This window comes from Camelus bactrianus, chromosome 4 (assembly GCF_048773025.1).
Source record: "Camelus bactrianus isolate YW-2024 breed Bactrian camel chromosome 4, ASM4877302v1, whole genome shotgun sequence".
In the NCBI taxonomy this organism is placed as follows: Eukaryota; Metazoa; Chordata; class Mammalia; order Artiodactyla; family Camelidae; genus Camelus; species Camelus bactrianus.
The window spans coordinates 42,587,691-42,609,999 of record NC_133542.1 but is presented as its reverse complement, the minus strand read 5'-3'; the positions used below and the strand labels follow the sequence as shown (position 1 = coordinate 42,609,999).

Below are 22,309 nucleotides of genomic sequence, written 5' to 3'. Positions count from 1 at the left end.
GTAATCTTTGTGTCTATAAAGCTGAAAAGTAACTGGACATCCAACTGCAGCTATCATCCCTGCGCCCCCAATGAAGGATGCTCCCTTACAACTGGTAGAAGCAGCTTAAATTTTACATTCAAGTCAGTGGTGCACTTTGACCCAGTATCTTCCACTAATACTAACAAAACAACATAACCCATCCCACCTGCCTTCTTTGTATCCCCTCTTCTCTGCCACCTACATAAAACATGTTTTGAAAATATTCCCTATAAGTACTTATTTTTACATTTTCTCCTGATTATTTGTTAGAGCAGACACTAGAAGGACATATAGAATTCAACGTTTATATTTCTTCTGTAAATGTGAAAAAGCACTCATGTTTTCATTCCTGTCATGAAGGGCTGCATATTGGAAAGATATTAAAAATGTACAACTCTTGCCAACACTAAAGTTTAAGGACTTCAGGTATTTCTTTTAAATGCAATCAGAAAACTAAAACATATAAGTTTAAGTTGTTTTTCTTTTGAAAACTGAGGATGGATAATATATGAAAACCCCTCTGACCATGACTCAGTTTTAAAGAGAATGAGCACAATCTGAAATTATTAATTTTGATGATATTAGAAAAAAATTATATAGCACAGAAGTCTCTGCATATAGGCAATTTACACCTGGACACACACAAGTGCTTATACAAGTACCCCTAAAATGTAAATATTATTCCCAACTAAATACACTTGGACACTCTAGTACACACACACTCAAATTCAGTCTAAAATAGGTCTCTTCTGGACTTTTTCCAACTTGGTTTAGTAAATGAAGAGCCAAAGAGACTGTGCTGTGAAACAGGTACTCCTCTGTGTGGCTGGGAAGAGTCCTGTTTTGGCTGATTCCAGTTGAGAAATGTACCAGCATTCTCTACTGACCTGAAGTGAGTATGAAGCTCAGCTATCGTACTGCTTAATACATACAAAGAGCTAAGCCACCAGTTGTATGTGAAATTCCCCTTGCCCTTACTTGGTATTACACCGCAAAGCCCCCAGATATACAGTTACTAGGATTAACTAGGGTGACTACTATTTTTGCCTCCCAACTGTGTAGGGGTAGTGGGGGAGGTGACATGGAAAAGGAAACTGCTTTAGTTTATCTAGATGTGGTGTTTTCACTCTTGATTTCCTAGAAGAGATTATGCCTATGAATAATGCAATGAAAACTGCTCAATAACAGATCAGTGTAATGTTACACTTTTAATGGACTCTGATCGTTAAACTCTATACCTTTGATTTTTTTTTAGATTGCAAGTTGGTTTCAAAACAAGGGCTTATGAAGCAACCACAAAATCTTTACAGGTATCTCCATCTACCCTTACTCTTTAATAAAATATTTGACAGAGTAAAATAATTCATTTTCCTCTTTCTCTGAAAGTAGAAATCCTAAATATTCATGGAAGCACTAGAAGGAATAGAGGCACAGTTAATAAAGTGGCCAATAGTAGTGGTTCTCCCTTGAAGTCAGCCTGACCATGTATGTTTACTGAGCAGCTACCACGTGCCAAGCACAGAACGCGTTTTTAGATTTAGGACAAATCTGGTTGTCAGGGCAGTGAAAAATCACAGCACTTGGGAAGCAGAGGAAAACACAACATGTAGGACAACTGGAATACTCAAAAGTGAGTTTATGGACAAAAATTTTTATGGAATTTTCCACCTTTTACTTTCCAACACTCAATAATGGCTGCTCAAAACTTCCCAGAAACTGAAAGCCAAAGGAACACCTTCACACATACGCAACATGCATCTCTCTCATTCCATTCACACATCCACTCGTTCAAAATCTCTGAAAGCTCTTACTCTGTGCCATTTCTGTATATTACTGAAATACCTCCTATTACTGAAATATCATCTACTCTACATTAAGTATTCAAAGAACACTTCCATGAGACAGAGATACAGAAAATACATGTATTTAGGGCCTTTCTACCATGAAGATCACTCAGCTCTTGCTTCATAAACTGGATTCCAACTGCCAAGATGAGCAAAGATGTCTTAAGGCAGTGGGCATATCTTTCTGACTTGGCATGAAAATCAAGTACATTTACTGAGAAAACCAGAAACACACCAGTGAACCGTAACACTGACATCAGATGCTTTTATAGAAACTCTTGCTAAAAACCTAAAGTGACAATGGAAGTCATGACTCAGCTCCTTCCTTTTCTCTCACGGCAATGGCCATGGGCTAATACCACATCTGAACTTCACCTGTAGTTCAGGATTTTACTTCCTTATTTCTGCTTACAAGTGCGAATCATGTGGCACTTAAGGACTTTTTGAACAGAAGCTCCCTATTAGCAAAGAGTGCCTCCTCCCCTGTGTGCTGAGAGCACCGGAAACACCCCAGCGATGCTCACTCAGCCACACAGTAACATAATACCACACACGAAAGCACCACCGAGAAGGGCAAATGATCACAACAGAAAAAATGAACACTCGAGGAAGAAGCCCTAAATACTCTCATAATCGGACCCAAAGAAGCATTTTTTCCCCATTTGCAATTTTTAGTATAAAAGCTGACTCAGAAAATATGACAAGTTTTTCACATCTTCTTAGAACCATGATGGCTTTCCTAGTATGTCTGCCTTCTCTTCCCCTTCTCTTCCCCTTCCCCATCTGCTCCTCTCCTCCCACTCCACCCACATCTCATTTCCTCTCCCACTTCCTGCCGATCCCCTCTGTGGCCTCACCACAAGTGGTGACAGCCAGTCACCCCAGTCAATCTGCAGGAGGAAGCAGAGTCCTATGGCCTCTCTCATTGCTCAAGATGCTCACTCAGATACGAGCTCCCAGACTGAACTTTCCACCAGCACCACCAAATAAAATGCCACTAGGAATATACCAATAAGCCAAGGGTTTCTAAGAGAGAGGCCTCTAAGTGGGATCTGGAAAAGAAAAAAAGGTCAAATATTTCTTCTTTAAAATACTGTGATTTACCTAAAAAAACAAGCAAACAAACAAACCTAGATTCTGGTTATGGTTGCACAACTCTGTAAATTTACTAAAAATTATTGAACTGTACACCTGAGTGAATTTTATAACATGTAAATTACATCTCAATAAAATACTGTGATTTAAGGAATACAAGCATGGTTGGAAAAAAAAGACCAGTAAAATGAAAATCTATACATTAAACCACTTGCCTACTTCCTTTCATCATCATCAAATTACTTTCTGCACTTTTTCAGTTAAAATATTGAAAATATTTTTTCTACAAGAAAGAGATTAAAACAATATAAGCTTATGATAAGTCCAACAAAGCCTGCTGAGAAATAGGCATTAACAAACCACTAGAATATATACCTTAGATGTTTGAAATGTTTCTCAGAAGAGATTGCAATGATAATACCTGCCATGACAACACTTTGGGGCATGGCACTAGAGGTGGTACCTCTAATGAAAACCTTAGATTTAAAAAACTACATCACAACTTGTAATTTTTTTTTAATATCCCTCTTATTGATAGGGGTACTATAGGGTAATAAGGATAGATGTAAATGAACTAGCGAACTAGGATTCTTATCCTGATACGTGGAGATACAAAAAATGAGCAAGAGATAATGCCCCTCCCACACCTCCACCACATAATTCACACAGAGCACCTTACAATACAGGATGTAAGATTTAAAGTACAAGGAAGGTTACAGGCAAGAATGGTCAGCACACTTCCTGGGGCATCAGGAAAGGCTTCATTTCCTTATTCATTCATTCAATTATTTATTAAGCACCTACTGTGTGCCAAGCACTGTGGTAGGAACTGAAATTAACAAGACAATCAGGGAATTAATAATACTCAAAAGGCTTTGTAATTACAATTGGAGGATAATTTCTATGAAGAAAATGACAGAATGCTATACTATCACTCATGAGAGAAATATGTAATCAAATCTTAGGGCTGGAGGGAGATTCCCTAAGGAAGTAGACCTGACCACTGGGACCAGAAGGATTTACAGGAGATTTGCAGGTTTTCAAGGAAAAAAGAACTGGAGGCAATGGGAACAACTTGGACAAGGTCCCTGAAGGATAAAGAAGCTTGTCCATCAAGGAAGAAGAAGAATGTGTGGCTGGAGGAGAGGAGGGTAGGGGACAAAGTTGGAGAGGCAAGGCGAGGTAGGATCTTGAGCACCTTCTTGGGCATGGCAAGACACAAATGCAAAACTCTTTAAAGTGCAAGAGGTATTCACAAAAACAACACCAAAAGCAAGCACGTGAGATCATCTGAGTATGGTACAGGCAAACTCTATAGAACCCTGTACTAGCGGGAAGTGAAATCTGTAAGGCAGGAGGAAGCCAAACAGTAAAAAGTTTTGCATAACATGCAAAGAAGTTGGACTTTACCCTGGTAGGATATTTTTTATTAAAAAATTTTAAACAGCTGAGGGCTATCAGTTCTGCATTTTAGCAAGATGGATCTGGGAACGGTAAAGAAGCTGGATGGTGGGGAGGTGAAGCAGACTGGAGGGAGAACAGTTAGAGGGCTAATGCAATATTCCAGGATGAAAGATGCTTGGGCCTGAACTCACTATTTCATGGGCAAACTTTTTCCATGTGGGGACAATGGGGTCAGAACTCTATCTCCCCAAAACTCCTTCCCACCCAATTTTGCCTCTAAATTCTCCTCCACAGTAGTGTACTTCAAGTATTTGAAAATGGCATAATGCATGTTTTCAATTTTCTCTATTCCAGGTTTAATATCCCCAGGTCACTGGCTTTAAGCCACTCGTCCTTCTGGCTACCCCTCTGGTTGTGCTCAGTGTGACGAGACACAATTTGATCCTGAGCAGATCAAACCCAAGTAAAAGTATCACTCCATGCCCATTAAGCCAGGCTAAAACCCTACTTCTTACTGAGCCTTTTTCAGCAATTCTACCAGGTTCACCAACACAAGTAAGCTTTAAATTTAACCAAAAACTCCTCCAGTCAGTCTTTCCTAAATGGTATTCCAAGAAACGTCAGTCCCACAAGAAATTAAGTATTATTTGGACATAAAATAAAATTATAAAATTCACAAGTTTTAATCTGGCTAACACCTGGTAAACTGTCGGGTCTTCTCAGAGCTTCAAACCTGAAAAGAGGTTGAATGTGTATGCAGGGCTTTCCAAACAATTCTGGCTGTGGAGCTTGGGATGTAAGGCTCTCAGGAGACAGCTTGGGAAACGTTGCCCAAGTATTTATTTCTCATCCTGACTGTTTGGCCTTGTCTTCTCCTTTCTCACTCACATGTGGGCAGAGCACTCTTCCCTGGTATGTACAGTAAGCTCTAGAAGTCCAGAGCTTTTCAAGAGAACTTTCTGCAATGTTTGAAATGTTCTAGATCTGAGCTCTAGCTACTAGTGGGACTTGAGTGGGTAGTGAGCACCTAAAGTGTAGCTAATGTGACTAAGAAACTGAATTTTTAGCCATATTCAATTTTAAATAACTTTAACTTAAATCTAGATAGCCACTTATGGCCATGGCTCCTGTACTGGACAATGCAGCTCTAACTTAAGGTACTTTAAAGCTTAGCTCCAGTAATAATAATTAGTTAGCCGCTACCTAACTAAAAGTCAGTTTCTCAAATGCACACTACTCCTTTTAGACACATACAGACAAGGGGTGGCACTGCTGCCTTTGGAAGAAGGTCCACATTTAAACCTGCAGAACAAAGCTCTCCCTCCTGAGAACCATCTTTAACTTCCTGAGGGGAAACAGGCCACAATGCTACCATAAGGGTCTCACCAAACATCCAACTGTCAACCAAAACACATGGTCACGCAGAACAAGCCAATTAGTCAACCATGGAACATGGGACAGGATTATGCTCTCTGATGCTTCAGTCAGTATTGTGAGAAAAAAAAAAAAACGTATTTTAAATGAAAGGTTGTCCAGTGTAAAAATGAGAAAACTGGCCCAAATCCTCTCAAGCCCCAATCCAGGTGTATTAGTCATTTTAGGACATTCCTTGGCTACACAGCACTGTCATAACACATTACCAACACTGATAAAATGACCTTGACTGAGAAGCAGGCATGTCCTGTAAAGGCTGCTGGCACTTAATGAACGATCTCAGAAGATGGTCTAACAGGTGTCACCACATACTTATCAGGGGATCTCTGGTGATTTCAGCTAAGCTCTCCTACATCAAACCATGTTATCACAAGCCATTGATTCCTTACAAAGTTAACAAGCAATAAGATGAGTTAACCTGGCACCATTATGAGGCGAGAACACTGCCACCAGTGCATGTAACCACTGTATTTTGTTCATTTCCTCCCTAAGGCACAATATGAAAGTGACTGATCACATTTTTCTACTTCTATTTTACAATTATTCTATACATGCAAAATGTGGTTCAGAGTAATTCAATACCATATTAACCCAGGTGCCAAATAAACAGCACTTGAGATACAACCATATCTCTTAACACAGTGAAAAGGTTTGCTTTCCATCAGATTAAAAGAACACAGTTTAAGGAAAGTCCAAAATAGAAATTCATGTATCACTTGATTTGACTGGCTATTTTAGCCTACTGGAATTAAATAAATGCATGTTATCACTATTTTGTAATTGTGTATTATTTTCTACCATTTAAATGCAATGTAGAACACCCAAATAAATCTACAGAATTCTGGAGAAAAACACAACTACTTGATACTACTTGTTAAGAAAGTTAACAAGGCAATAAAAACACAGTTTTGAATTAAAATTAAATTTGTACCAGAAAGCATTCAACTTGGAATGTTCCTTTTACTCTAGGTAAATATAAAAATGAAAGCAGAAAGGCTTAAAATTTTCACTCCTAAAAATTCTAGTGATCAGAGAACTTTTGTCAAAAGTGGTCAACAGAACAATGTGAATTTTTTTTTGATTTGTTAATATTTACTGATGCAAGGGAAAAAAGAGCTGCTGCTCACTCCAATGTGGGCCTCCTCTACTGTCTCTAAACAGCCTGCTTCTGCTTTACAGAAACAAGAAAATTTAGCTTTGAAATTGCAGAGGACCAGGGGAGGAGGACAACATCCATCTCCTCCTGGGTACTGAGTGACTAGATACAAGTTGTAACAATCTGCTGAAAATAAGGTTAAAGATGGATGATGCCATTTCTCCAAACATAATGATGACCATGGGCTTAATAAATGGGAATTAGGAAGCCACTGGTCATAGGAACCAGCATTCTCTCACTCTGTCCAGTAAGGTACATGCATTTCAGGTTTCTTCAGGCTGTGCTTTGGAAATGGTTTGAGGCCCAAGACATTAAAAATGGATCAAGTTTGATGCTGCAGAGCAATCAACCTGCGCTACTTGTTCTGAGATGTCTTAAAATTCCATAAAACCAAGAGCAACTTATCCAATACATCTTCCATGACTTGGGGTAGAGGGAGACTCAAATATCTTGATCCAATTTTCTCTAGTTCAAAGATAATACGTGTGCACAAAAGAGTATGTCTGAGATAGATGAGAGGGAAAGAACTATAATTTAAAGACTCACACATGTTCCGCTTATGAGAAGAGATCTGCTTAACAATAATTTTTCCAGCTTCAAGCTGCATTTTCCTTCCAGCAAGTCTACCACGAAATACAGCAAGCCCATGTGTGAACTGATATGTCCCATCTTCAGTTGAAAGGTGTCTTCCAAAATTGTGGTGCTTTTAAAAATACGGGTGTAAACATAGGCTGTACCTTTAGGCCTAGACAGCCCCCAGGGCCCATCACTGTTCATGAGGGTTCCTTTACAGCCCCTGTGCGTGTATGATAAACAATACCTGATGGGTGACTCTTTTCCTTACAAGTCAGTCCTTGGAGGAGACTTCGATAACAAGAATGTATAGGCATTACTTTCTATTCTATGTGATAGGTTAAAATACGAGTTGTGCTGATTATATAGTCAGAGCTAGAGTTTGTCATGTAAAGACACACCACTGGTTCAGTATGACTTCCCTTCAAATCAACACTGGCAATAATAATAATGCTCACTATTTTTATTTTATGCATAGCACTGTGTCTAGAGGCAACTGGTAGCTGTCCCATGACACCCCTTCTATTAGTATAGGTTTTAGGTGAGCATATTCAGCTAAGACTACGCTTCCAAGCTTGTCGCAGCTAGCTGTGGGCAAGTAACTAGGCACTGGCCACTGCAAAGTGAGCAAAAACATGAGCATCATCCACATCATGCCCTTAAAAGAAAAAGCACATGCTTCTCTCGCCCTTCCTGCTTGACAGGGCAGGACATGGGAGTCCTGGGAACGATCAACATCAATATAGAAGGAGCTTGCACTTACAACATCGTGGAGACACCAAATTAGCTACAGCTGCTTCTATGCAAACTGTGATGCTGAGAGAAAAACAAGCTTTTATCTTGCCTAAACCGCTGTTCCTTTGATCTCTGCTAAAGCGGCCTAATGCCCAGCTAGTTCTTTAACAGCATCCCTAATCCTCATAGAACAACCCTATAGTGCAGGTCTCCCATTTTCCAGATGAAGAAACTGCCGCCCAGAAAAGTTAAGTATTTTGTTCAGCATGATAAAAGAAGCAAGTTGGCTAAGCCCAGATTTGGTCCCAAGTCTGCCTGACCTCAAGCTCGTATCACCCTGCTTCACACATAACACAACTCTTCCAATGAACTCTGCTCTTTGTTAGGGGAGCAACAAGTTTCTGAAAAGTACAAATGGTACTCTGGGGAAAGAAGACTTCCAACTGTTGTGTGATTCGTTATCACCCACTGAGCTAGAGCCTATTAGGGGTTTGAATTTAAGACTCAAAGGTCTTAAGAACACCTTGTTGGTCACCATGAAACATATACCCTGCCCATCTCAAAACTAAACTATTTTATAATCCAAGGGGAAAAGAGCCCAAAAAGCACAACTGCCCTCTAAGTAAGATCCCCAATATTTATTTAATGCTTAATCTAACAGGATAAGACAATACTTACTGGCTTTCCAAAACAATAAAAATATAATATTCCCTCCCTTCTGAAAGAACATCTGTGGAGTGCTGACCACCCACTGCTTGAAGTAGCCCCCAGAGCTGCAGCCTAGCTCCTATCACAGGAAGATCACCAGCCAGTCCATTCAGAAATGTTACCTTCAACTCTTCCCAGCTTTTACCAAGTCCCCCCTCTCCAAATGTCTTGGGACCCAAAATAAGCTGGAATAAAATCCATTTCCCAGGAAAGGTTATTTTAAAAAAACAAAAAAGCAAAAACAAAAAACAATGACCAAAAAACCTGGTATTTGCTATCGCAAGTGCTTTAAATTTGAATATATAGTACACATTGTAAAGATGGGGTTACTCTCACCATCTATAGCAATATTAAGGCTCAGAGAGAGAACTTTCCCAATATACAGCCAGTAAGAGGCAGAGATGGTCTGATTCCAAATTAGCAGAAATACTGTGCCTTGCTGCCAGGGTTTAACAAGAGGCACGTAGTTTTCAATCCACATTAAAATCTCCTTAAAGGTATGTTCCTGGAAAGGGGGTGAGAGGGCACTGGAGACAAGTCAGTGCTTACTGACAACCTTTAATTTTGTAAAGGGCCCACACGGTCTAAGGGTCTACAAACTGTATCCTGAAATCACTGATGGAAAAAGAGCCCATCCACAGAAACTACTTGTAAGAACAAAACTAACTCCAGCTAAACCACCAGGTACTTTGAAAACAGCCAGTCCCCAAGTGGATTGAGAAATTTGTTTTTCTACATTGCTCTGAGGGTAAAAGACAGACCCCATCCAAAAATCATCACATTTTCTGAAGTAAGCTCTACAGGCTGAACACCTTGAAGAGTTGTCACCTTCTGGATCTTTGCTTCCTGGTTGGGGAGAGACAGGTGTTTCCTAAATTGGAAAATTAATTTTGGAGCTAGAAGAGAATCACCCTTGGGGCAACCTAATATGCCTCATTGAGATTTTTAGCTAGTTCACAGCCCTGGGTTGTTTTAATTTATAATTTTCTTCCTCTGTAAGGACATTAGAGAGGAAGACAAGCAATTCACATTCTTCCGAAAGGCAGTGACTAAGAAGGGGAGGGGGGGCTGGCTCCAGGTCCTCTCAAAAGTGAGCCCAGAGCTTCCGTGCTGCTGCAGCTACTGCTCGTCAACATCTGGAGGTGCTTACTATGTGCTGCACTGCTCGTGTACAATCCCCAGTCATCGATCTCCCAGCAATCATATACGTTCATGCTGTTATTAACGTCATCCCACAGATGAGGAAACTGAGGTTTTAAAGAGGCAAATCACTTGCTAAAAGTCACCCAGCTTAACTAGGTTATAGGAAGCCACGCAATTTGTAACAGGGAGGCCAGGACTTGACCCAGATGTGACTGTCATCATCCGGGCACCTCTTGCTTATGGAACGACCAACGGGAAGTTGATGACAGTTCCTGCTCAGCAAATGAGACCAAAGTGAGACAGAGACAGAGAAGAACATCCCATTTAGTTACTACTTTGAGATTTGCCTTTTAAAGAAGAAATCTGAGGGCAGCAGAATACAGATCAGTCTTACCCATTCTTAAAAGCCAAAAGTAAGTGGGAGAAAAGAACAGCTTCAGACGGGAAAGGACTCACTCATAAGGTTTCTGTAAATCCTGATTGTAAGGATCCTATGAAATTTTAACAACTCTGAGTGATGGTTACTCACTTCATGACAAGAGACGGCAACACCTATGTTTGGGGCCTGGGCCTCTGGAAGCAGCTGTACGTGAGTACAACAGGCACATCCCTGCAAGAGATGCTGGCTATAATGCTGTAAGTGTTTTAGTGAACTCCAATGGGAAAATACTTTTCTCTGATTGTTACATACACAGACACACTTCAAGCACAGGGGCTACAATTCTACAACTTATTTCCCCCAAAAAAGGTCTTGCAGTTAAAACTAAATCTATTCAACAGCTGTCACTCAAGACTATAAATTTTTTTAATTTGGGAAAATGTGGTACACTAGACACAAGCCATATTAAGTATGTATATTAATAAGCACATGGGAGCTAAATTAAAAATAGACTTATCTATTACCTATTATACATGTAAATTTACCTCTTGTTCTTGCCAAACTCCAAAAAAAACCCTCCAACCTGCACCTAATGCAGTGGTCTTCAGGAAACATTTTTCTTTTTTCTAAATACAATCATTTAATCTTTAAATAAAAATATTTTAAAATAAATTCTAACACCGCAGCTGCCGTTTTGGCAGTGAGACTGTCATGCAGAGAGCCGGTGTTAAAAGATCAAATTATAAGAGCCTTCAGTCCTGGCACCAAGTGACGCTCGCAGCCATGCAAGAGTGATTTTCCATGCCTCTGAAGAGACAGGAAATAGAATTCATCTTCCTCTAATAACCTGCCTCCTCCCCTCCCTCCAGATTACAGTCCATCTGGCCTCAGGGTAGAGGCGAGGAGTGTGATGCTCACAGAATGCCCAGAAGAGGAAACAAGGTGGGCAATGTTCAGACACAAAACATCAGAGAGGCCCAGACTGGTTGGGAATGAACATGTCCATGGCCCACATGTTAAAAGATATACACACACCTAAGCAACTGAAAAAAGAAGAGCCAATTAAACCTAAAGCATGCAGAAGAAAAGAGATAGGCAGGATCAGGATTTAGAAAACTATCACATAGGTCATTCATTACACACATCAAGGATTTCAACCAAGAAATGTCAAAAACATTGGGGAAATAAATAATAAGTAGTGAGATCATAATGACTATCCTCCCAGCCTAGAGCAGAAAAGGAGCTGCCAGAATCTCCCCACAGCTTTCCTCTATAGGGTACAACTTCCTTAGCCAATTAACTCCAGTCCAGTCTTGCCCAGCATCACCAGCATTACACGTTCTGTTCCTACTGGGCCTGCTCACACAAGCAACATAACTCACGTGGGAAAACGACCTGTTGACAAATCAGCTAGCTCCACTAACACCCTCAAGACCTCTCCCATGTCTGAACATAACCCCCCAGAATCTGCAAGAATGCCAGAGGAGTAAGCTGTACCGGTGATTATATGTAAGGGTCTGCACCTGCAGAAGCTTCAAGACCAACACCAACCCAGGGAAAATGCAAACTTTCCCCTCTCCCTTGGCGTAGGACGCCTCAGCCTGGTCACACCTCTGTGGGTTACACATTCTTCCCATTCGCCACCTCCACAAAGCAGAGCTGCTTAAAGTCAGAAGAAATACACCCAGGTATGGATCAGGCAAAGGGTAGCCAGGCTTCCTAAAAAATGCAAATCGGCCCCCAACTCTCCTTCACTACTCCACACAATCTAGTCAACAAGCAAATCCTCAGTAGAAATAAGTAAATGGGGATATAGTGGGTGGTGGTGGTGTAGTCACAACTAAAGGAGGAGAAAGACAATACATCCTTTGTTGTTGGTGATCCAGGAGGGCATATGAACTCAGGATATTAACTCAGGCCCATGTTTGTGAATATGAGCACCCCCAAAGGATATATTCCTGATGAAAGGTACCCATGGTTCCTGAGATTTAACCCCATTCAAATCAAATAAGAAGTCAGATAGGATCCACATGGATCACACACGCACGCTCAAATATCGGCGGCATGCTAACCTCAGCACACGCCCACAGGCAGGTAGGCAGGGCACCGCTCTCCTGAAAAGCAGCAACACAACTGAAGGGTAGGAGGAAAGTGTCCCGGTGCCTCCCAGCCCACCACGCAAAGCACTGCGGGCTGCAAGATGTGTAGCTACTCCATTTATTAGTGTCTTCCTTCTCACAGCTGATCTTACCTAAGCAAATGAAGGATTCAGTAATCCAGAAGCAAAAATTCTCTCTCCAGCTGGTGCACCTAACTTTGTAACTACCAAAAAGCAAGCAAGAAAGCAGAGGGGGGAAAAAAAAGCCACCAGAAGCCACCATGCACTAGAAATGCACCTCCCTATCCCACTGGGCGTGCACCTGCAGCAGTGTGCACACCTCCACTGGTGTGCACACTTCCACTAGTGAGAGCCAGAAAAAGCCAATGAGCTGCACGCCGGGCCTTGGCAATGCGGGAAGGCCATGGTTCTCAGAGCAATGAGTCCACCCGAGTCCATCCTATGTGTCTTCTCTCAAATGTACCCACGAGATAAAGACTTCATAAGAAGTGGAATTTTAAAAAGCTGCTATCCCAAAGTTGCATTATTTTGTTTACTATGTAAAGCCTTTCTATTTGATGTATCTTCTGCCAACTCTTAATGCCTGGTGACAAAAGTGTAGAACAAGCTCTTGTCTTCGAGGCAATTTTTCAATCGCCCTTATTAGATGCCATTATGACAAACTCATGATTCTGAGCAACATTACATCGTCCAATGACAGTAAAATATTTAACAACTGAATTTCGCTTAGCACACTAGAAAATACTCCATTACATAAACACAATTATAGTTCACTGAATGTAAATAAGGTGTAGAAGTTGGAATGTGACCACTGTATCTCAGAAATGTGCAAAACGAACACCAAGAGACTGACAAGGCCAAAGAGTCAGTTTTGTCTGCAAAACCAGTGGAATGGTACCTTCTAGCCCAATGCTTGAAACCAACTGCCTTACCTCTTGCGACAGGAAAGGAATGACTTGTGCACAGATAGCATTCAGCCTCTTGACAATCTCTGCCTGTGGGGGGAAAAAAAGGAAAAGTAAGCAATAAAGAGAGCAGTCAGCTGGTCACAAATTCCCAAAATATTAACAGGATGATATTAAAACACACTTTATATTCTGGCTGGCATATTTCCTAAGAAAGAGGAAAACTCTCGTCAGCAAGCCCATTAAAAGGAGGAAGTGACAACAGTGCCACATTAATAGCACAATTTATTAACCAGCATTCATCTTAAAAAGTCAACCTTCAAGCACCAGGACAACATAAAAAGGAATTTAATTTTCACGACTAGAAATCAGTTTTCATAAGCCTTCCACAGAACCCTTGTTCATTCTAATGTGGTTTTTCATGAAACCTTGTGTTTTTAGAGTTTAGATGGTAAAGATACATTCCTCTCTACATCCCCACTTCCCTCAATTAATAACTCATTGGAGTTCTACATTTGTGGCCTTTGCTTTAAATACAGGCGATGGAATTCACAATCAAGTCCCCAACCTCCCAAAGGAATAGCACCCAACCTATCCGAATGACCAGATTAACTCAGATTCTTAGTTATAAATTATTGGGGAATGGCAAGTTTTCCTCAACCATAAAAATTTCCAAATATCCCACCAGGGTTTTCAGTGTGCAGAGGTTTAGAACATGCTAACGTCCTCCTTTAGCAGAAAGCAACTGTATATATATGGAGACTAACTTTAGGAACATTACCTACACCACTGTACGACAGATCTGCAGAAGTCCCAATACTGTCAGTTTATTCTCTATTAAGTTTGTAAGTAAACAAATTTTATACAAATAGGATGCTACAGTAAGAGAAAAGAGAGAGAGAAAGAAAGATGCCACCACTACATTTTCTTTAAAAAGCTACCCAGGGCTTCACCGATCTTCACTTTAATTTGTATTATCAGATGGCTCCTTATATACTTTGGTATGTAACATGTAAACACAGGATTTCTATACACATACATAGAAAATAACTTTTCCCCCCAGTTTTATTGAGATATAATTGGCATAGGTGGAAGGGTATAGCTCAAGTGGTAGAGCGCATGCTCGGCACCCAAGAGGTCCTGGGTTCAATCCCCAGTACCTCCTCCAAGCGGAAATCAATGAAGAAACCTAATTACCTCCCCCTCATAAAACAAACATTATAAGGAGATATAACTGGCATAGAGCATGATATAAGGTTATCTGACGTACATATATTGTGAAATGATTACCCCAGTAAGTTTAGCTGACATCCATCAAAATAGCTTATTTCTTAATGATGGAGTGGGGAAAAGGAGAGGCGAGAAGTGATGAGAGGCAGAAAACGTAAAGCAATTACTATTCCGGAGACATTCTTAACATAAGTTCCATCCAGGGTCAGTTCCTCATTTTTTAAGACAAAAATGCTCCTTTCCTTGCTAAGTCATTACCAGAATGACAGCGACACTCTACTTGTGCAATCTAGGTTTCCTTCTTTCATCAGCAACCCTCTTGACTTTATAGCTATGCAATCTTTTACATGCCAGCACCTTAAAAACTTTGCCAGCCAAGAAAAAACTCAAATTCACCATGAAGTTTCAAACCTAAGCTTTCCATTCCAGTCTGCATTCCTAACAGGATGGACAAAACCCCAGTACCAATAAGCAGCAGTGAATAAGGACCCAACTGTGCTGACCTGATTTAATTTACTGCCCTGGCCCCGTGGAGCATTTAGCTATCCTTTAAGAATGCTTAAACCACCATGAAAAGCTGCAGTGGGAATCACCAAACCACTCTCCACCTGGACGAACATACCGCAGTGGTTATAGGGTGAAATTCCAGTGCGAGCTGAGAAAATAGAGTAGCATTCACCAGACTGAAAGCACTAGTCTCAGAGGCATTTGGTTGTTAAGCTTTTTGTAGGGAGAGGTGGAGGGGGAAGAGAATAAAAGATAATGAGACACTTTGGGGCAGACCAAACTGATGATTCTAATGCTTAGAACCATCTGCCAAGCATATTTTCCTCATTATGTTGTTTACATAAATAAAATAGTCCCTTGCTAGGAGGGCTGAAAAATGTGTGGGCACATAAGAAAACTGAGTTCTTTAGTTTGCCTACATAATCTAGGCAATAAAAACTACTCTAAGGAAACTCACTCATCTGGCAAAATAAAGACCAAGAGATATTTATTTGGCTCTTTTAATTTGGGACCTCGGCTTTGTTAAGTCTGAGCAACGATGAAAAAAAAATCTGTATTTTCTTAAAAACAAATGTAGAAAAGTCAAAAAGTCATTTTATTGATTCATGCATGTTAACACACATCCGTAACAGAAAAGGGTGGGGGGGTTGAAAACCTTCTAAACTTTTTCTTTGAAGATCTCCTTTTGTTTAAAAGACTTCTTAATTTCTTTAAGTTGTCATGCCAATGGATTTTCATGGTCAGGCTAATTGGCAGCAGAGGGGGTGGGATGTGTGTGTGTGATTTCATAAAATTAAGCAGGTCATTCCTCACTTTGAAAGCTAAAGTTGCCTCGGAAACACTGCTGCTTCCATGGTCATCCAATTTTGCCTCTTTTGTCCCATAGGACCCAGCTTTAGGGAGGCATCATTTATTTACAGGCCCTTCCACCGGGCTTCAGTGATCAGCCAATAATACTGTGGACACACACTTCTAATGGCCTATGTTTTGAAACTGAGTCTAATCTAATGGCGTGGGGCCCAAACTCCTTTTCCAGCACAGCCATTAAAGGATGTAGGTTATTGCTGTTGTCACCATTGATATTTGTCATTGTAATGTAATTAGGGCCCTAAAATGATGCATTACAGCCCTTGGCACAGCTTCTATTAAAATCTTTTCTTCTGCTCACTGAACTGCGACCTGCTTTCTGATGAATAACAGACAGACAGCTTTAGGGTAAGGAGCAGATTCATCAAAGAAGTATTTTTCAGCTTTAGGGAAAGAGAGGGGGAAAAAAAAAGGCAACCCAGGAGGAAAAGCACTAGGGGAGAAAAAAAACCACAATACACATTTGAATTGCATCTGACCACTTGGAATTCTGATTGCGTCTGATGAATCTTGCTTAGACAATATATTCCCAGTCTTCGAATCACATGGTTAATCAGGGCTCTAATCTGCTATCCATCAGCCTATGCCAGCGCTGTAGCTTCCAATCAAATTTATAGGTGATGTGGCTCATGCATCCCTGAGCAAGTACATTCACAGATAGCCCATTGAAACAGGCAGAGATTCTGAAATACTGCTGCTAGGGTTACTAGATGTTATCACAGTATTCAATGCTTTATGGAACTGCTAACTATTGTCTTCAGATGCCCATGATATTCCAAAATAGCATTAATAGCCTCCATGAAAGAAAAACTGTTCATGCCAAAATATAACAAAATGATTGTTTCTGCAGCCACAGTTTGTCAAATACATAACAGTCTGACATTTCTATTACATCTTCCTCTATCCATCAAGATACTCATTAAAAAAATGTTGCATACATAAGATTTTCCTACCCTCAATTCACTACCATTCTATTAACTTCCTCGATAATTTCCCACCTTTTGCCACCCTCCAATGAAAATAATGACCATCACACTTAAAAACAACCACCACCACCTGTTTGGGCAAAATATTTTAGAAACAGACGACTTTACCAATAAGGCATTCTACAAAAATCCTTTGGTTATGCACTGGACACCTAGCACATGAACGCTGACAGGCTAACTAACCCCAAAGTGGGGATGGCCAGTGGACTAGCAGTATGACCAGTCAGGAAAAACAGGAAAACACTGAGAGCCTTTTATCTTTTTTCTCCACACTCCAACTCAAGAATCACTGCAAAATTAACTGCCTTGCATCATGGGAAAGCAATGTCATGCACTGAAAAGAATGCCACAATTCAATCCCTCGATTAAAAAGTAACAAATACCAAAGCATACAGTATCATATTTTCTTTATCGCTTATAACAAATCACATTAGTCATTTAAGTAAGACAAAAAACTAGTTAAGCCTACACTTGAATTGAATTACATCCCCTCAAATAGTCTTAATATAATAAAAAATCTAATTTTTATTTTGATTATTTCCGCCTATATGATTTCCTTAAAGGAATTAAATTTTATTTTAATGACATAATAAACTTGAGAGAAAGCACAGATTACTTTATCAAAAATATGTATCAAAAGCAATTGTTGGTTTAAAAAATTTTTTTGAGTTTTTAGTCTTTCATCAAAATGAGAACAACACTGCTATACAATGTTGAAATAAAACAGAACAACAAAACATTACTAGGAAACCTTTTAAACAGCCAATGGGGTGAGTGGGAGGGGCAAAAAACTATTACATAGTTTCAGGAAGACATTCTTGAAGCCCTTTCACATTTAATGTTTTTATACAGCAGTTTCTTTGCCAAAAAAAAGATGAATCTATTTATACTATTGTGTTTATCAAGAACATACACCTACATAGTATACATAAACACAAAAAAGTGAAGAAAAATTCCCACTTATTCTATCTAAAATCCTTTTCAGAATGAATACAAATAAATCTTGCAACCCTCTTCTTCAACCCCCTCTTACCACTAAAGACAGAATCAAGACTGTAATTTTTTATTTTAATCAGAAAATAAATTATCTTGATTTGTTATTGATTTGTTCCAAATTATCCAAGAAACAGTACAACTTCTGGCACTGATCCTGTCCCTAGATTAAAAAGTCAGAAGACTAATGAGAAATTCTTCCCAACTTAATAAAAATCCAGACTAAACATAGGAAAAAATATTCAAGTAGTACTATTTCTCTAAACTGACAACTCAGTTTTTATCTTGTCATCAAAATTAAACTTTAAAAAGAAGTAAGAACATGTAAGAGATAAAACTAATTTTAAGTATTTACCAAAAAAAAATGCCAGACTGGAATATGGCTTAGGGATTTAGATCAAAGGAACTGTCAAGCATTGCTAGCAAGCTGGTAAACCAGATGCCTAAATTATTCTAACTCAGGTGATTATTTTGCACAAAATATTTTATACTGCTTAATAAAGCAATAAAATGAAGTAATAACATTGTAAGAATCAATTTAATAGGACACCTATCAGTTCCCTAAAAGACTGATTCAAACTACTAAGACTTTTTTTTGCAAAGTATTGAGATGATTTTTAAAAGCTCTCATCATCCCACTTTCTCTAACAAGAAAGAAGCACTGTCTACTATTCGATCAGTATTACCTTGACCGACAGGAAAGTGCCCATATTCAAGCATTTTTTAATCCACCACCCCAGGGGAGGAATTTAACTAAAGCAACGATTCTACTGATTGTAACACCTCGAGCAATATCAATCTGCTTTGTGTTTCAAACTCAGACTACTTTACTATGTGCTAAGTGTGCTATAAAGCACCCTGTGCGCAGTTCAGTTAACTGCATACACTTTAGTACCCCATTTGTTTGTCCTAACAAGATAAATGGGAGCTACTGTTTGCGTGCAGGTGCAGGAACTTGCAGGACAATGTCCTTCTCAAACAGTATGACAGTATTCCTACATTTCATGCAACTACTCTAATTTGTCCCCAAAGGTGAAACTGTATTTTACTGAAGTGTTTTGGCAATGGTTAGAAAAGAATACCCCTTCGTCTCACCTTACACCCCTTTCTAAAAAGGGAACTCCCAGACATTTGCTATTATCCTACCTACATCTTCCAGGCTCTGGTTAATTGTGCTTAAATACTGCTCCACGTGTTAAGAGTGATATATTATCATGGTTGAGAATCATGACAATCATTTTGCCAGAAAGACATCCAATTACTCCCACAAGGTCAAATCATTTCATTTCAAATATTCAAGTCTGAAGAACACTGTAGCCAATGGTAAGGTTATACTCAGTTCTACCACAGGGGTGGGGCAAGGAAAATGGAAAAAAAGATGTTAGGGAAAAGTGGGATGTCAGGAGTAGGGAAAGATGACTTTTCTCTGATGAGCTTAACCTCAGCCTTCATGGAACAAGGTGGAGCTGGTCAGAGAACCTGATGACTGAGTACTGACATACTCAAGGTCTACAAATGCTCATTTCCTCAGTATTCCTGGGCCAGTGGATTGCAGCAAGCCCTGCCAGCTATTTTCTGATTTCTCTTCTCTCTTTCCTTGTCTCTGAATGGCCTTTTTCCCCCTTTACTCTTTCCCACTGACATAAATGCACAGATGCCTTGAATGCTGATTTATGATTAAGCATTTTCAGACTTAGCAAGAGTGGAGGGGACAAATACTCCTCGTGTCCCTAGTGGGTGAAGATCATTCACCTTGATTTCCCCCCACCATGATTTATATGAGAAATATCTGAAGACAAATTTAAATACTGGAATAAAATCAAAAAGAAAAACAAAAGCACTGGGGGTCTTACTAAGTTCTCATCAAGGATCTCTATCTCCAGGAAAGCAATAAGCTACCTTTCATGCACTGAGAGCCATGATCTACTTTTCAGTCTATCCTCTTAGGCTGGGCTAAAGGTTTCCTTGTCTGTTTCCTTTTTGTTTACTTCCATTTTTCAACAAATCTTCATCTATATCCAAATTCTCTCAGCAATTCCTTTCCTCTCGTTCTATCAAATCTGGCATGACCTCTATTGGTTTCCTCTTTCTCCTCCCAATTATAGAACATTTCAACTGTTAGAAGCCATCACTGCCAACATAACTTTCCATCCCCTTCCACTATTTGCACTATTTAATAAAATAGCCAGCTCTTTTAAAACCAAAGTTTTGGTCTTCTGCTGTTTGCACTTCCACTGCCCGGCCCAACACTTCCACTACCACCCAGGTCCAGGCGCAGCAGGTAAGTGAACCCATGGGCCCATTTGGCTAGAGCAGAAAGAAATGCAGAGGTCTGACCCCGGCATCAAAAAAATGGGGCTGAACAAAGTCTGGCAAGGAAAAGGGAGTGTCCCTCTGCCTGGAAGCACCTTCCCCAGATCTCCTCCTGGCTCACTCCCTACTCATCACTGCAGTCTCAGCCCACAGGACACCTCCTCAGACGTCTTCACTCACCATTCTCTGAGTCCTTCCCCCGAAACTCTCTAGCCCATTACAGTCTCCTTCACATTTATAATCAGCAGAAACTATCTCACATGTTTTTGTTTATGTGGACTAGAGCAGTGCTTCTTAAACTTTAATGTGCATATTAATCACCTGGGATCTGGTTAAAATCCAGCCTGGAGTGGGGCCTGAGAGTCTATACTTCTAACAAACTCCAGAGTGACATTGGCACTATGGGTCTGCAGGCCACACCCTGAGCAGCAAGATTCCAGAGAATGCTGGCTCAATGAGGGCAGAGACATATACGTCTATACCCTAGTCCCGGTATGTAGAAGATACGTAAAAATACTTGTTGAATGACCACAAGACACTGCAGTCCAGGTTAGGTGGTTGGAATCTCCTGAAATCTTCTGCAAGCATACTAAAATTGGCAACAGTTAGAGCACTTCAACCATTAAGGAATACTCATCTAGAAGAGCTGCTCATACAGATTTGGTTTGCTTTCCTTCCCAACACGCATCTTTTCTGGCATTTAGGATGCCACATTGCTCAAAAAGAATAAGTAATCACAGTAGGCCACAAAAGGAAATGCAAATTCACACTGGACAATTCCTGACTGATGAGTATGATTAAAGCTTCCATTCTGAATCCCTGGCAGGACATGACTTTTAAAGGCTCGTTTGAGAAATACAACGAGATAGATGCCACTCAATCTCCTTCCCGCGATCACCTGACCCACTGGAACTGGGGAATTTGCTGGACAGCACACAGGGAGGGCACCTGGTATGCCGAGTCATGATAAATCTCCACAATGGTATCTCCAGAGTGAACTAGTGATGATTCTAACAGCCAAGGGAAGGCCTGGTCATGCACCAGCACCCCTCGCAGGTCTAACAGTAAGAGCAGTTCCTGACAATTTGAGGCGCAGAGGGTCACAGGGGTTATACCTGCTACCACAAGTACAGAGCATCTCAGGCCTATCAACCCTGCGTGTAACTTGGACACTCAGAGCCAGGCTTAGGGAGCGAGGGACACAGCCGCAGCACGAGGACCCCCAGAGAGAACATGCCATTCGGATCCCTTCCCTGCCGCACCACACTTACCAAATCCACGTGTGGATTTACATACACAAACCACTCCCCACAATCCCAGACAAACCTGTCTGAACACGCTCCTAATAATTAGGAAGTCTTTACCTAGAAGAGACCACTTCCTTGCCTGTTTCTGTGGAGTTCTTCTGTCACTGATGCAGTGTTCCCACACAAAAGTCCACTGTCACTCACTGATTCCTCACGCAAACTCTTTTAACAACCCAGAGGTGTGGACCCCAGACGCTGGGAGAAGCCGCCTGTGACACGCTGGTTAAGAAATTTAAAAACAAGTCCCAATACTGCAGATATGAGCTCTCTCTAATCAGAAACACTTTCCCTATCCTGTTTTCAGGCTCACACCTACTGCTTGTTTTCTTGTTTATTATTTTACGAGGCTGGCTGAGAAAATTTAAGGTATAGAATACTACAGTCAACTACTTGTGCTCCTCTATTCCTAGTTACTTTTAAAAGGTATGTCAAGCTGCTTTTATTGTGCAGGCAGTTTAAAAAATTTAAATACATGAACCTTAGAAAAAGCCAAAAGCACAAATGTATTACTGTTTTCTGTCCAGTCAACAAATCTTTATCAGGTACGCACTGCCCGTCAGGCCGATCTGAGGTGCTGACACAGGGATGGA

At 40.4% G+C, this 22,309-nt stretch overlaps 1 protein-coding gene across 6 annotated transcripts in view; it reads right to left on the bottom strand.

Moving 5' to 3' along the window:
* The window catches only part of TLE4 (TLE family member 4, transcriptional corepressor), a 137,898-nt gene that overhangs the window by 89,551 nt on the left and 26,038 nt on the right, over positions 1 to 22,309 (bottom strand). For all 6 annotated transcript variants that reach the window (XM_074361739.1, XM_074361740.1, XM_074361743.1 and 3 more), the window contains exon 5: positions 13,544 to 13,606. In XM_074361739.1, the coding sequence (XP_074217840.1) occupies positions 13,544 to 13,606 (63 nt within the window). The remainder of the gene's footprint in view (positions 1 to 13,543; positions 13,607 to 22,309) is intronic.